The sequence below is a fragment of the Manacus vitellinus genome, unplaced genomic scaffold (genome assembly GCF_001715985.3).
Source record: "Manacus vitellinus isolate BGI_N305 unplaced genomic scaffold, ASM171598v3 scaffold_22_pilon, whole genome shotgun sequence".
NCBI classification, from domain to species: domain Eukaryota; kingdom Metazoa; phylum Chordata; class Aves; order Passeriformes; family Pipridae; genus Manacus; species Manacus vitellinus.
In genome coordinates, this window is record NW_021939632.1 from 3229938 (window position 1) to 3244806 (window position 14869).

Consider the following 14869-nt stretch of genomic DNA (forward strand, 5'->3'; position numbering starts at 1 on the left):
TCATCTGCATGAAATGAACTAGATAATATCAGCCCTGTCTGGTGAAGATGCCTTTTCTCTGTGATCTGAGTTTTCAAAGTCAGCCTCTTGCAGCACCCTACAACACACAGCAAAATTCCCTCATGCGCATCTTACCTCTTTGGTGTGGGTATGGAAGGAGACTGACATGTCCAAGAGAAGTTTCCTCTGTTCCACCCTCCGGACAAAATCCTGAATCCGTACTTCCAGATGCCGGGCTGCTTTATAGATCTCTTCAGGGTCACATTCCCCAGTCTGAGCCAACTGCTCTGCAGCCTCCAAAAGCTTGTCTGCATTGGTGTATGTATTCTACCGGCAAACAAAGCAAGAAACACAGTATGAGTAATACAACTGTGGCATGTAAACCCCTGAAAGAGGCTGTTTATACTTTCAAAGGCATGAAAGCAAGTGATTACCAGAGTTTTAAAACAATAGTAATATTTCCTACTGGCACTGCCATCTGTGAAAGGAGAATGTATAAAGCCCCATAGACTAATCCCTGAGTACACATGAAATAGTTTCTTATTTGAAACACACCACTGCAGCTCAATACTGCCAGACACAGCAACAGGGCTGCCCACTTGTTTATTTCCGAGTTCCCTGCCATTTCTCAAAGATAATGTAATGAAGCAAATGGGGCTGACCACCTCAGAAGCCTACAGTGTCTCACGTGACATTCAGCCACCAGCTTATTGCGATGGCCTCCCAACAGCTCTCACATTACAGTATGTAATCATGTTAGCCAGAGATGTCTCAGCCCCAAGAAATACTTGCCTTCCACTGGCTTTTGTGAGATAGCTTGAGACGACCATGTCTTCAAGCCCCTTCTACTTTTTTCCTGGTCTGCATCATATTTCTAAATGGAGTAAGTCTGTGTGATTAGCTTGCAGCTGCCAGTGTGTAATGCTCATTTCCAGTTTGTCTGAGGCACTTACTTGTCCTGCATTACATAAGAATTTGATCACTGCACCATCCTGAACAAATTTACCCCATAGCCATGGACTTTGCTGTATGAGATGTATTACTCCTGCTTAACAGAGAGGGAACTGAAGAACACATAAGTGAAGTGATGTATCCAAGACACGCAAGACTGTCAAGGAACAGAGGGGAATTCCACCAAACTTACCTCAAGTCTCAAACCACCTACCCATCCTTTCTCTTACTTTCATGTTTACGGAAAACACCACTCAACTAATACACCAGAGAGTCTCATAAATAACGGCAGAAACAGACAGGGAGTGCAGTCATCTTCTCCATATCTATGGAGTTATGGTTTAGTCAGCTGTGCTCAGCAAACTAAACATAGCCAGCCCTTGCTGTTATAGAAAGGCTTTCTTCACTCAAGATGAGGCCACTAGCTCTGTGGTATTTAACACTTAACAAAAATAAGGAGAGACAGTGATATCAGCTTAAGAGTGTTTCCAATATCAGGCAAGTTCTTCACAACCGCTCAGCATTGGCCTAAGGCTGCTCCCACTGGGAATTTTAATCTCCTCATCAATAGAAGCAGAACTGTAGCACTTTCCTTTTCAAAATCTTCTTTGGTTTAAAAATGTACTCAACTGATGCATATACACAAACTACCTTTGAACACTGTGGACACCCATGTACTGCTGAGCATTAAAGGAACAGTGTCAAACATTAAAGCCATGAATCAAGTCATGTTGTTCCTACTTACATAACATCCTGCTGCAGTCAACAGTTGTTGTTTAAGAAAATATTCAATGCAAAAATGGAGCACTGACCTCCAAGTGTTTAATGGGGGAAAATATTTCCAGTTATAAAAAGAAGAAAGAAAACAGCTCATTCACTGTTCATTTTCCCAGTTTCTGAGGGCTGACTATAAATATACAGTATTTGCATTTCTCCTTTTGGACTGTGAAGAACATATTTGAGGCAGTTTTGTTACCAATAGTAAATTTTTTATTCCCTCACTTTCAGGCTACTCCTATAATGGTTAGGCTGTTAACAGCAGCAAAATGTTATGTTTTAATAATAATTTTTTGGAAATCTCTTTAGATGAGAGTTTGTAAAAAATGTTCCACATAATGTGATCTGACTTGGGGTCCAGTTTCACTTAACAGCATCCTTTCTGAATGATCCTCTTCCAATAGTATTTGGAGCAAATGCCAAAGTTAGCACTATTTTTCAAAGTCTAGTCCACTAGGGTTTTTCACACATTACCACTACAACAGCTCAAACATCAGTCCAGCTCCCTGAGTAGAAGACTGCTTCTGCTTTTATACATGTTATTTAGTATACTTTTAAATGCCTTCAGTCTCTCCTCATGCACAGATTTGGGATACAGAACACCTTTGTTGAAATACAGTATGAATACAGCTTTGTTGCATTTGTCCCTAATACACTTATGTCCATCTCTGCTGAAAACCATTACAAGTTTACTGTCTCCAACACGTGCTCCATCAAATTACATGTGGATAAGGGGAGTGCACTGATACAATGACCAGATATAAATACACTGGTGAAAGGGGTAGAGGATGAAACCTAGAATCTGGGGAAAAAGAGTGCAGACTGGCCTCAACAAAGGCTCTGGCCACACTGCACAGGCAACAAAAGATGCAGTTGTCCCGCAGAAGCCCCGTTGCATTGAACAAGGTTCTCCAAAGGCAAAGGGGATTTTCTGCAAGGAGGCTGGATGGGTGTGGAAGGAGCCACACACAGTGTTTTCCCTGGGCTGTGACAGGCACTGTCAGCATACAGGGATGCTTCCCTGAAGCATTCATACCTAATTTTGGATATGGTTGCATAAATGTGTCATGCACAGAAAGCTTGAACACGGTGCATTTTAAGTATGGAAAAATTTTTGTTCTATTCTTTTTCTGCCTTTATCTGCTGAGTTCACAGGTAAGTGTCTGGAGTTTAAAAACAGGTGCAGTTTATGACAGAAAAAAACACCAATGGTTTTATCCCTGCCATTCTAGAAGGAAGGCCTGGTGCTGAGAGATTTCCAGCTCATTGCTGCAAATTTAAGAGGCTTAGATACATTTCAGATAAACAGCCACATTTGGGAGTTAACCACACTCGCCTTGAACTCCAGTTTGTTGTACTCATGAAAGAAGTGTCATCTGTTGTCATCTGTTGAGATTTACATAGAGCACAGGCTGAATAAGCTGGAGGTCATTTGGTGAGGGCTTGCTCTACTTCTGTTCTGTTCATCTGCTTAAAGTGCTCATAAATCATAGCAGAAGTTGTTACACATATCAAATATTTTTATGTACATGTATTTTTCTACAGTGCTGAACCAATGCTCTGTTGAACCTGAGAGTTTCATATCCTGGTTGGTACTATAATACTTCCTGCACTGCTCCCCTGCTCCCTACATTTTCATCCTGAGCTTACTCTCTTGTTAGTAAGCTCTTCAGAGTAGATACCTTTATTTTATATGTTTGAAGCACTTTGTACTTTCTTGATGTGATACAACCCTGGATCATGCAGGGTGAGAATCCAAGAGAGAATGAAGTCTTATGATGAAGAAAAGCATGTAATGCCTCCTTGTCCCAGTAACCCCAGCCAGGAGAGGTTAACTCAGATTCCAAGCCCTTTTGAGGTGTAGCAGGATCTGCCAGGAGCACAGGATCTAGGTGCATCTCCAAATTGGCATCAAGATTCAAAACTTTGGAAGAAGGTTAAGACCTAATGTAACTGCAGAATTAAATTTTTCCTACTAGAAGGACAATCGTGGCTGTCCCCTTTTCTGCAAACCACAGACCCATGGAAAGTTTACTGAGGAAAGTGACACCAAAAATGGCTAATCCCTCCAAGGGGAGATCCCAGGAAGAATCTCTCCTCTGCATCTGTGGAAATGAGTTCCTGCCAAACAATAAAAGCACAAGTTACACAGAAAAAATAATCTACTAGTTATAAAATTATATGCTTTCTGAAATTTTAGGGTTGTGGGCATTTTTTCCTAATATTGTATTAACCTGTGAGAGAACTGTCATGTGCAAACCTTGAGGTTTTCAGTGAGCTGCTAACTGGCATTACACACTTCTGCACCACTGCATGCACAAAACCAACTTCCACCTCAAGTCTCTTAATAGTCTTTCTATACCAATCTTTGCATAATGACCTATTTCAATCATGAAATCTGCAAACACAAGGAACTGAAGTTGCACCCCTCAGGTTCCAGAGTGGAAATGGCTGTAATATATGCTTTTGAAGTTAATTTTAGATGAAATCAGGGGGCTTTCATATGCCTTCTGTTTCTTCCAAACAACAACAAAGAAACACAATTATGGAAAAGAAATAGACTATAAAAACCTATACAACAATCTCTATCACAATTCAGAATTGGAGGTGATTGGTGTCTTATCCCATGGGAATACTTACTAACAGGATTCCCTATAACTTTATCTCATTAATTGTTAACAGTTTGATATTCTATAGCAAGTTGAAAAAAAAAGGTTTATGAAAAAACTTATGTGACATTTTCCTGTTATATTTATCATGCTTTCCTTTGCATTTCAGACCAACAAGTATCAAAATGTCAGGATTCATCTCTGATCTAGGCAGTAGATCTCAGCCGAGATTCCACAGTGTCACCAGGTTAATGCACATGAAACCATCTTTGCATTGGAAATGCACTATCCTAACAACTCTTTCAGCAAACTGCTTCCTAAGAGATTTCCTTAAAGTTGAAACTAACATAATTTTGTCCACAGTCGTTGTGCCAGAGAAGTGTTTCCACAACTGTTCTCTTCAAATCTTTTTAGCCCAGAGTAGGAGTTGCACTGATGAGAGTCAGTGAGCAGTCAGAGAGCATTGCCTGCATGCAGTGTGTGCTTGGCCTCAACTGTTACACAAAAAATAGCATTGCATTTCTCAGTACAAGCCAACCAAAGGGCCCTAATTCTGGTTTGAAAGTATTTGTCATTTTTTCCCTAACTAAAAAAAAAAAATTGATTAAATGAGAAGATACTGGATAAGGCATCAGTTAATTACTGGACTGATACGGGGTTTAAGCAGAACACAGTTATTTTGGCTTTATTATTTATGATATAATATAATAATATGACTAATATGACTAATATCTTAGTCAGTTAGAAACAAATTAGAATGGAATGCAATAGTTCAGCTGGAAGGGACCCGCAATGATCATCTGGTCCAGCGGCCTGACTCCTTCAGGGCTGACCAGGATTTAAAGCCTGTCGTTAAGGGCATTGTCCAAATGCCTCTTAAACACTGACAGGCTCGGGGCATTGACCAACTGTCTAGGGAGTCTGTTACATGGTTTGACCACCCTCTCACTACAGAAATACTTCCTAACGTCCAGTCTGAACTTCCCCTGGCACAGCTTCAAACCATTCCCATGTGTGCTATCACTGGATCCCTGGCAGAAGGGATCAGCAGCTCCCTCTCCACTTCCCCTGCACAGGAAGCTCCAGAAAGCAATGAGGTCACTGCTCAGCCTCCTTTTCTCCAAACCAGACAAACCCAGAGTTCTCATCACACAAGACATTCCTTACAGCCCTTTCACCAGCTTGGTTGCCTTCCTCTGGATGCCTTCGAGTGCCTTAACATCCTTTTCAAACTAAAAAAAGGAAAGTACCAACCATATATATATATATATATGTATATATATATATATTTGTGTTTTCACTGACCCTTCTACATATTTTTCAGACAACAATCAATTTAGTGCAGCATTTCAGTTTTGACCTGACTGCTTTTATAGAAAATTATTCCATATATACTCCTAGGAACTACACTTGTAACTAGTTTATTTCTGTGTGTTTCTAGGCTGATTACACTGAAAATAGCTGTGCCAAATGCTAGACCAGGGCAGAGTTCATTCCCTTATCTGGGCAATTTTTTTCCAGAACAATCTCCCCTTGCACACTATTTTACAGCTGTTTATTACATTTGAGAGGTTTTCATAGTAACTGTCTCCAAGTTCTCCAATGTGTTGTGAACCATGCTCATCAGCCAGAAAAAGATGTTAATTGCAAACATCAGGAAAAACATGAGGTAAGGGAACAGGGCAGGTGATCAGACACATCATCACATTAAACACAAATACATCCCCCAGACTTCACTTCCCAAGTAGATGTTCAGATATGCGGAAGGGGAATGAGGCAGCACTAGTCTGCCTTATTCAGTATTGATCAGGTTCTGGGGCTGTGAAAGGCAGTTCCAGGCAAAGGTTCCTGGTCTTGGTTCAGAGAGCTCTGTCACCTGCGTTTTACCATGTAAAGGTACGGAAGAAATGGCATCTCTAGAGACCACTAAGTACCGACTACAGAGAGAAAGATGACTAGCTTAGATCTGATCTTTCTTACTAAAGACTAGTGATGTGAATCCCATATTATGCCTGCAGGCTGAGGCTTAGGGGACTTATTAGTCTTTCTCTGATGTGATATCTTCTTTATGTTCTTTAGGCTCGTGACTCGACTCTCCAACACCACAGATGAAATCTCTGTATTAGACTCTTGCTGGGAAGATGGGATGTCGAGACAAAGTTCAAAGCCTGATCCACCTCTTGCTGAAAACAGTAAAAAGGATCTTACTGACTTCAGGGAGAACTGGGTCAGCCTCCTAGACATCTACTCAAGATCGAAGGAGGAGACAAAAAATGGCAAAGGGCTAAAAATAGAACTCTGGAGGCTTTGTACCCTTGTTCTGTGCATAAACAGAGCACAGCACTCCTCCCCAAAGAAATACAACATGATTCACATTGGCAAAATTATAATTATGGAGCTGATTCTGCATTTCTTCTCAAGCCTTATAAACTGTTGTTATCTTTAATTATAAAGCTCACTTACTGCTATCAGATTCTTTGCTCAAGTTACTTTGTTAAAATTAAGTCCAGCTTTTTGTTGAGGTTAAGTGATCTCACAGTCAGGCTTTCGTGGAGAATTATATCTTTAGTAACTTGATATTCTAAAGCTAAAATAAGTGACCACAATGAAACATTTCTTTGATAAATAAATCTGGGATTTAAGGAAGCATCCATCTTTGTCAAAACTCCTCCCCCCTTAAGAAGGGCAAAGGCTAAGTGCATATGAAGATCTAATATAAGATGTGATTTTATTCTGTTTGAATTTTGTGTAATCAAATCAAGACCTATAGTCTTACTTGTGCTCTATTGCTCCAATTCAAAACAGACTTACCAGGAATTATAGTTACAGAAGTTAAAGGCAGAACATCTCTCAGAGGTCATGCAGCCACTTGCTGTATCAGTATATGACTGTTCCCTGCTATATACTAGAATGGAAACTCCTTCAGACCTTTTAAAACATATTCAGGCTAATGAGATTTCCATCACCCCCTTTTTTGTCAGACTGTTTTTCCTTAAATATGGAAATTCATCTTAAGTTTTTCCTAGTCATATCAAACCAGTTCTCCTTGCACTCTCCTTCCTGAAGTTTGAGCTCTTCAAATACTACAGGTTATTATATGCATCTTTTGATGAACGTGTAAGAACATGCCTGTCTTTAAGTTAATTAATCACAGTTATTTAACTACTTTCAACAAATAAGGGTCTCAATTAGTGAGTGCAAGCAAATGTGAATGTGTGTCCAAGTATCAACCACTTGACAATTTCAATGAAATTACTACTAATATCAGAACTGCACCTATTTAAAAACACAGCCTAGGAACCAGAGTGCCTGGAATGTCACCTATGCTTCAGCAGACCAGCACTGCATAGAAAACCTCTCTCCCAGCTCCTGGAAAAGCTATCTTTGCAGCTGGTATATGGGGTTGAAAAGTCCTTACACCTCTCATCTCCCATTGTGGGACCATGCATCATTCAAAATGCCTTAAATTATTTTTCTTTAGACATTTTCTGTATGGGCATCTATATTTACTGACACATTGCTACTTTCCTCACTGATGTTTTTCAAGGAGATCTTATTGCAGCTTCTTGACCTTACAGGGGCTTGTATGAAAAATGGGAACAGACTTTTTTAGTAGGGCTTGTTGCAATAGGATAAGAGATAGTGGTTTTAAACTAAAAGAGAGTAAATTCAGACTAGAGATAAGAATAAGTTTTTTTTATGATGAGGGTGCTGAAACACTGGAGCAGGTTGCCCACAGAGGTGGTAGATACCCCATCCCTGGAAACAATCAAGGTCAGGCAGGATGGGACCATCCTGGTCTAACTGAAGATTTCCCTGCTCATTGCAGGGGGGTTGGACTAGATGACCTTTAAAGGTCCCTTCCAACCCAATCCAACCCAACCCAACCCTTTCTAGGATTCTATGATTTGAAGCTTAGCTCTATTCAGAAACATCCACAGATTTGGGGAACGTGAATTTGTGTCTGACTTCAGATGGCTCAGAGGCCGTATATAAAATCATGCTGATATTAATGACTGTTTACACCTCCAGTAATTCCATTGTTTCACTGAATTATATAATGTATATAATATATATATATTAAAATATATATATATAAGTATATGGGGTTTTTCAGTATGAATTAGTTATAAAATATTCCCAGGAATGATTAACGTGGATACAACACAGAATCTTCACTGATCATTGACAAGAACCAGATATTTTTACATGTATTGTTATTTTTATTTACGATTTTCCCTCGGGGTTCACATACAAACCAAGATGAATTTATTATTTGAATTTAAAAGAGTGACAGTTACACATTACATCAAATGCTGAACCCCTAGATAAATTGACTCTAAGCTGCCTTAGACCTTTAAACTAATAAATAAGCAAGATTAGAATTACTAGCTGGAAATACATTAGCTAAAAGAATTCCTCTTTGTGCTATTTCATATTGAGTGCTTACTTTAGGTTAAAAAAAATGTTGGCTATGGTATATTTTATCCTCTCAACTGTTCATCTCAATCAGGAGTGCAGTCATAGATCAAGTAGGGAATACTCCCATTACCACAATCTCGCAAATTAACTCCAGTCTGATCACAACCATTATTCAATAAAATGACAATGAAATATATAGTGAAATAATGTTTTAAATTACAATTAAAATCACACATAGCATCCAATATCAGTAAGTATGCTAAGACACAGAGATGCACATGTCTGTCTACTTGCTACATATACACAAAGAACAAGCTACGTTTTTAGCTCACTGGGGTAAACTTAACTATCACTCCTTAAAATACCATCAATGCAAGGACTTTAGTTTGAATGCCACGAGAGCTATTTTATTATTCTAAATCAGAATGTTCAAAAGCACATTTGGCAAAGACCAAACAGATTTCAAAGCTTTTTTTTTGCTTTTCCTTTTTTTATGTTGTAAGATTAATTTGTTTTTATTGCAAGCGGAAAGATGAGGCATTTTATTCTTTTTGTAGGTAAAAAGACCATACCCACCAAAGGTTTCACCTGCAGTCTGGTAAACTTCCCCTTTCCTCCCCCATTTATTTTAGTCAGTATATATGTGCAATCTCCTCTATTAAATAAACTACTAAGTGTTTGCTTAATATGAGATAAATAAATAGTTCTACGCTTTCCAGGGAAGCAATCTGCTTACTTTGTGTTATAAGGAGGGCATATCATTGCATCATTACACTGGACTCTGATACACATCCTTGAAGAAACTGCAGTTCACAGTTACCAGAACTTTTGCACCATGCACTTTTATTCTTTGTGAGATGTGATTTAAGAAGTTTTGATTTGTGAAGCTCCACATAGGAACTGGGAGAAGACTTCTTTGGCACAAGAATGAAGTTTTAGTCCTATAAAGACCATCTTCAATGTCTTTCCCGAGACCAAGAGATGTGACCAGCTGCGAAAGCAAATTAGATGTAGGCTCATTTTGTGCTTATAAGAACATTTTAATTTTTATTTTCTGCCACCCTACTGCTCTTCTGGGAGAAGCATATAAAACAGTATATTAAAAAAGGATGATGAAATACTCCTGCTGCTGTTTCAATATTTGATGGTTCCTGAATTAGGAAAGATATCTGAAATTCATGATTATTGGCCAGGCTTTATCCTAGCATTTGATCCCTGGTAATATACACAAAAAGAGTCTGGCCCCTTCACTTTGAGAACATCCTTCCCCAGGAACAGAAATGTGCAAATGAACAACAACAAACAGAGCAGGACAATGAAGAAAACATAAGAGTAGTTCTGGTATGAAATGTGAAACCAAACTTGTCAGTGTTATGCAGCATAGTGAGTGTACCAGTAAAACAGTATTAGCACTGCCAATGATTTGATAACTGTTTGAGACCTGCTCAAGTGACTGTCTGGTAACTGAACCTTTAACGCTCAGCAAAAATGAGGAAAGCATGTTCTTTTGTGGAAATGACAAGGGAGCACAAGCAGCCAGACTGTCAGGAGTGAAATGCACTTCCTTCTGAAAGCTTCTTAAATGATTAATATTACCAAAAAGACAGGTAGTTCACAGCAAAGCTTCACAACTTTTTTATGATAAGAGGAAAAGGGAAGGCAAGTGGAGAAATAAACATGCAGCAGCTCCAAGGTGAGCAGCAACCTAGGAGGGCATGATATTGTTTTCTGTCCCAAAGGCTCAGTTCACATCTTTTCTGAGCCTTACAGACAAAAGTGCAATCATGACAGCTTTATCAAGTCCTGCTGGTATCCTGAATTGAAATAACTTCAGGCATTCTGGGTTTAATATCATCTCACAGTTTGGAGATTTCGAAGACACAGCAACAACACTATTAGAAGGCTTTGGACTGTCAGCAGCACTGGGAAAAGCCAGTACCAAGTACAACTGCCAGCACTGTTGCCTTGAGAACAGGAGCAGAAATAAACCTGTGAGAATGTGAATTCTGTAAACTGCCTGGCTTTGTTTCTGTTGTCTAGTTTTTTATTAAACCTACTTTAAATAAGACACCAAAGCATTTCCTCTCTCTGTTTCCCCCACAGCTACTACCCTGACACAGCTATGTTTATGTGAAGACAGTTATAACATCTTTACTGAAGCACGGTTTAAGTGACATGGGACTGTTTATGGAATGATATAATGTTTAATGGAAGAAAATTCAGCAAAACTTTGACCCAAATTCTCCAGAGCTTTCAGCTTGAGAATTGCTATACAGCTGAACATAGAGACAACACAGCCTGGAGCATAACATGGTGCTGTGTATACATCACGTAACAATCATTCTTTCTGTCTGGTAATATACGACAAAAATGCTACACAGGCTGCTGCAAAAAGGTAAGTGTAACACTAATGCACTACAGGACCTCCAGCTCTGCAGTAAACTATTGTGTCGTAAGCGAAAAGCCACCTCTGACAAGCAAACTGATTGTTGATAGAAAAAATACAGAGGAAGACATGCCACAGCCCTTTAACAGGGTCAGTGCAGTGCTGCTACCTGAGGAAGGATGGAGAGATTTAGTTAAATTTTTGCTGCTGCTCCTCTGAAATAGAGATAGCCCCCCTGACATGCTGCATTGCATCCACTCCCATGCACCAACCCAGGTGGGAGTGGTACAGGAGATGCTCTCAGGGAGGGCACCACATCTTGTGGTGCAGCTGAGCTGGTGCCATGTGCTAGCACTGTCTATGTTCCCTCTAGACTCAGAGGCAAGCAGGGAGTCCCTTGGTGTTCTCCTGTATCCCTTCTATTTGTTCAGGTAAGTTTAAGTCATAGTAAAGAATCACTTATAAATCAATCACTTAAAAAATAAATTACTTTCCATCCAGAGTAAACCTCACACTCCAGTACACTGGCTGCTGGAGACAGACACAAAATTAGAATAAAACACGAGCACTTTGGTTTTGTTCACAATTTGGATATTTCCATTTGGCATAAGGAGGTTTCTCAACATACCCTGCGAACAGGAGTGGTAACACATCACCTGTGCACCACTGAAATAACCTCTACCTCCATCTCCCGACTCTCTGGACCTCAGATAACCTGATGGAGAATGCCCTTCTGCTATCTACAAGAATAAAACAGTCTCCTCAGCTTCAATTAAAGTTGAAGTAACTTTTTACTTCATCTCCTTGTTCCAGCTTAGCATCGTCAGAAGCAGGTCAGCAAGACAGTCCCTTTGGATTCAGAATCGCTTCACTGTCAACATTAATTCATCTCTCCATTGTGGTTTACACATTGGAATTTGTTTCAAATGAGTAGAAATCGTTCTCTGAATCTTATTACATTTATAAACCAATTTTTCACCTTTGTTATTTCCCTGACATGTGAACTGTCTGTACAGCTTACCCGTCAAATTAGTCCTTCAGAGGTGCCACTAAAGCAAAATGGACTAAGGGCTTTTTCTTCCCTAAAATTTAAAAGGATTAAAATCTGTAACAGCTAGGGAGATGTACTGTGTACTTATAATGAGGAAAAATAGAAAGATGTTTCACTACCCTGGAAGTAATAGACCATTTCATTTATTTTACACCAGACTTATTCTTATACTTCAGAAAAGTTCCAGACAGGAACTAACATTTTTCATGTTGGCCAGAAAGCATTCATATGGGATGCATTTTAAAAATGTGTTCTACTGTGTGAATGAAATTCAATTCAGCTTATCCATAAGCACAACAAAGATTTAGAAAGATATTGTGTTTTTATTTCTGACCCTTATTAGGGGGCCACACATGATCTGAGATAAATATATCTTAATAATGACTTACAGTGAGAGATCTGGTACAGAGGCATTCCCACCAGAAATCTTCATGGTAAAAAATGTATTGCTTTTTGGCAAGTAGTAGATCTCTAGGAATATTGCAGGCATATGAGATACTGCCTCTACAGTCAACATCTGCCACATTTTTTACTATAAAAAAAAATCCTGACAGCTTTCTGGTGTATTCTTTATTTAGTGTTACTGAATCCTTCCTTCTCCCTATCCAATCCCCCTTCCCCCAGAAATCCCAAATCAGCCCCCAAAGGATAAGACTGGCCATGATATGAGACAAAAGCAAAGATCAGAGAAATTCTGTTTGAGTTGTCTTTTGATCTCTCTCTGCCTGCTATCCCAGAGTCCCAGTTTTGTGCCAAACCCCAAACAGTAGGATTTAGGCACCTGCCCCAATCCTGGAGGCACATCCAGCAGGTCCAAGCAGCAAATAACACTCCTCTCAGCATTCACATCCCAAAATAATCTCCTCTTTTCATGTCCCTATGTTAACACACAAATCGGATTGTGCTCTGTGCTCTGAAATACCTGGGGTTTTTTTCCTGTCCCACATTTCCATGAGACTATAAAAAACCTGAATTTACAATGGTTAAATGACCCAGTGACCCAATTCCCCATCACACTTGGGTGAGATGGCTGGTATTTCAGCGTGGCTGCACAGCCCTGGCCGTGCTGGGAGGCTGTTTCCCTCTCATTTGATTTTCAGTGCACGACAGAGGAGTGAAGCCGGAACAGCGCCCATCACTCGGTGTGCACTGAGGAACTGTGCTTTGGCACAGGTAAAACTATGAATCCCCTGGGAAAGGGCCTGGAACTGGGAGGAGAGAAAGGGCCTGGAACTGGCAGGAGCAGCTTTCCACCTCAAGTCAGAAATGTTTATTGTTTTTCCAAAAAAGAATGACGTGAATGCATTCCTGGCTGGGCAGTATTTGTTTGAACCACTTTTGTGGTAGGAACAAACATGTACCTCTGCTTTTTGAAAGGTTTCAACTGGGCCCATTTTGAGTCTAAAACAAACCCCAGAAGACAACAAAAAGTAACACTGAAATTGCACCAGACCTCTCCCCCTTCCACTGCAGGTTTCCAGTCCTTCCTGCACTCAACTTTGGCATTTGGGCATTGACAAATCCAAGTTCTGGTTGTCAATATAAATCCTGGCCACAGGCAAAACAACCAGGAGTCGGTTGCCAAAAACCAGTGCTTTCAACCATCTCTCCCCTCAGAAACACCCTTCATTCCACCAAACTCTCAATGCACTCACTTCAGCTCTTGGGTTGACACATTTAATGTAAATGCTGCACTTTCCATTGCTGACAATAATGAGTCACAAACACCCTTTTACACTGTGCACTTCTGAACTGAGCCTTTACATTACTCCAGGGAGGTAAAAGCAGGTTTGGCTCTGCATTTGTTGCATGGCTGTGGATCTCACCAGTGTCATGAGGAGACACCTACACTGTGCAGAAAAAAACTGCATTGAGAAAACCTTATCCATTGGACAGAACAGTCTAATAAAAATGAGGGTTGCATGTTAATAGGAGACAGTGTCATTGTTTTGGAGCACATAGTGGTTTCTATTGTATTAGCTGCATACTAATACATGCAATCATGCTAGAGTAATGTGTGCACATACTCACTGACAGCTCAGAAACACCTCCTGTCTCAGCTCCTGACTTCTGGCAAATTCTGCAATTTATTTTTCCCAAAAGTAGCTTCATTTGAAATGTAATGTCATGAGAAAGCCGATTTTGCCTGCTTTTCTCGTGCCAATCTTTTAATTTCTCTCCCTAGCTCAGCAAAGGATGAGAAAGACCCACACTTCTGCATGTGCTGGTGCTCTGAACCAGACACTAAACAAAGGTGCCTAAATGCCTCAGACCAGACCCCATTCCCATAGTGACACAAACCAGTGCTTCCTTGGGCTTGGTTATGCAAAACCAGACCTCACAGACCACAGTTATGGAGGGCAATATTAATGGCTGGATTACAAGCAATGAATCAACAAGTGAATTATTTATATAGTCCTTAGGGGTTTTGTCCCTATTCACACACATGTAATTCCAAAAGACCTCTACAAATCCGCTGATGTTACCGTATTTTTGTACAGGGGAAACTGAGATCAGAACTCTATCTCAAGGAAATAAATTTTAAAAATAGGTTTATATGCAATAAAATGCTGATTGAATACTCTCTATTTATATATAATCAGTATAAAAACATTGCAATAGTCTCATAATGCAAGTGTAGCTTTTAGACAAATCAAACACCTGCTGTGGGAC

General features: G+C 39.8%; 1 protein-coding gene across 11 annotated transcripts in view; it reads right to left on the reverse strand.

Moving 5' to 3' along the window:
- Positions 1 to 14869, reverse strand: part of KALRN (kalirin RhoGEF kinase) — a 330405-nt gene that overhangs the window by 208297 nt on the left and 107239 nt on the right. For all 11 annotated transcript variants that reach the window (XR_003915798.1, XR_003915799.1, XM_029959838.1 and 8 more), the window contains exon 9: positions 136 to 327. Coding sequence is in view for 9 of the 11 variants with exons in the window: in XM_029959838.1 (XP_029815698.1) it covers positions 136 to 327 (192 nt within the window). In the remaining 2 variants the exon portion in view is untranslated. The remainder of the gene's footprint in view (positions 1 to 135; positions 328 to 14869) is intronic.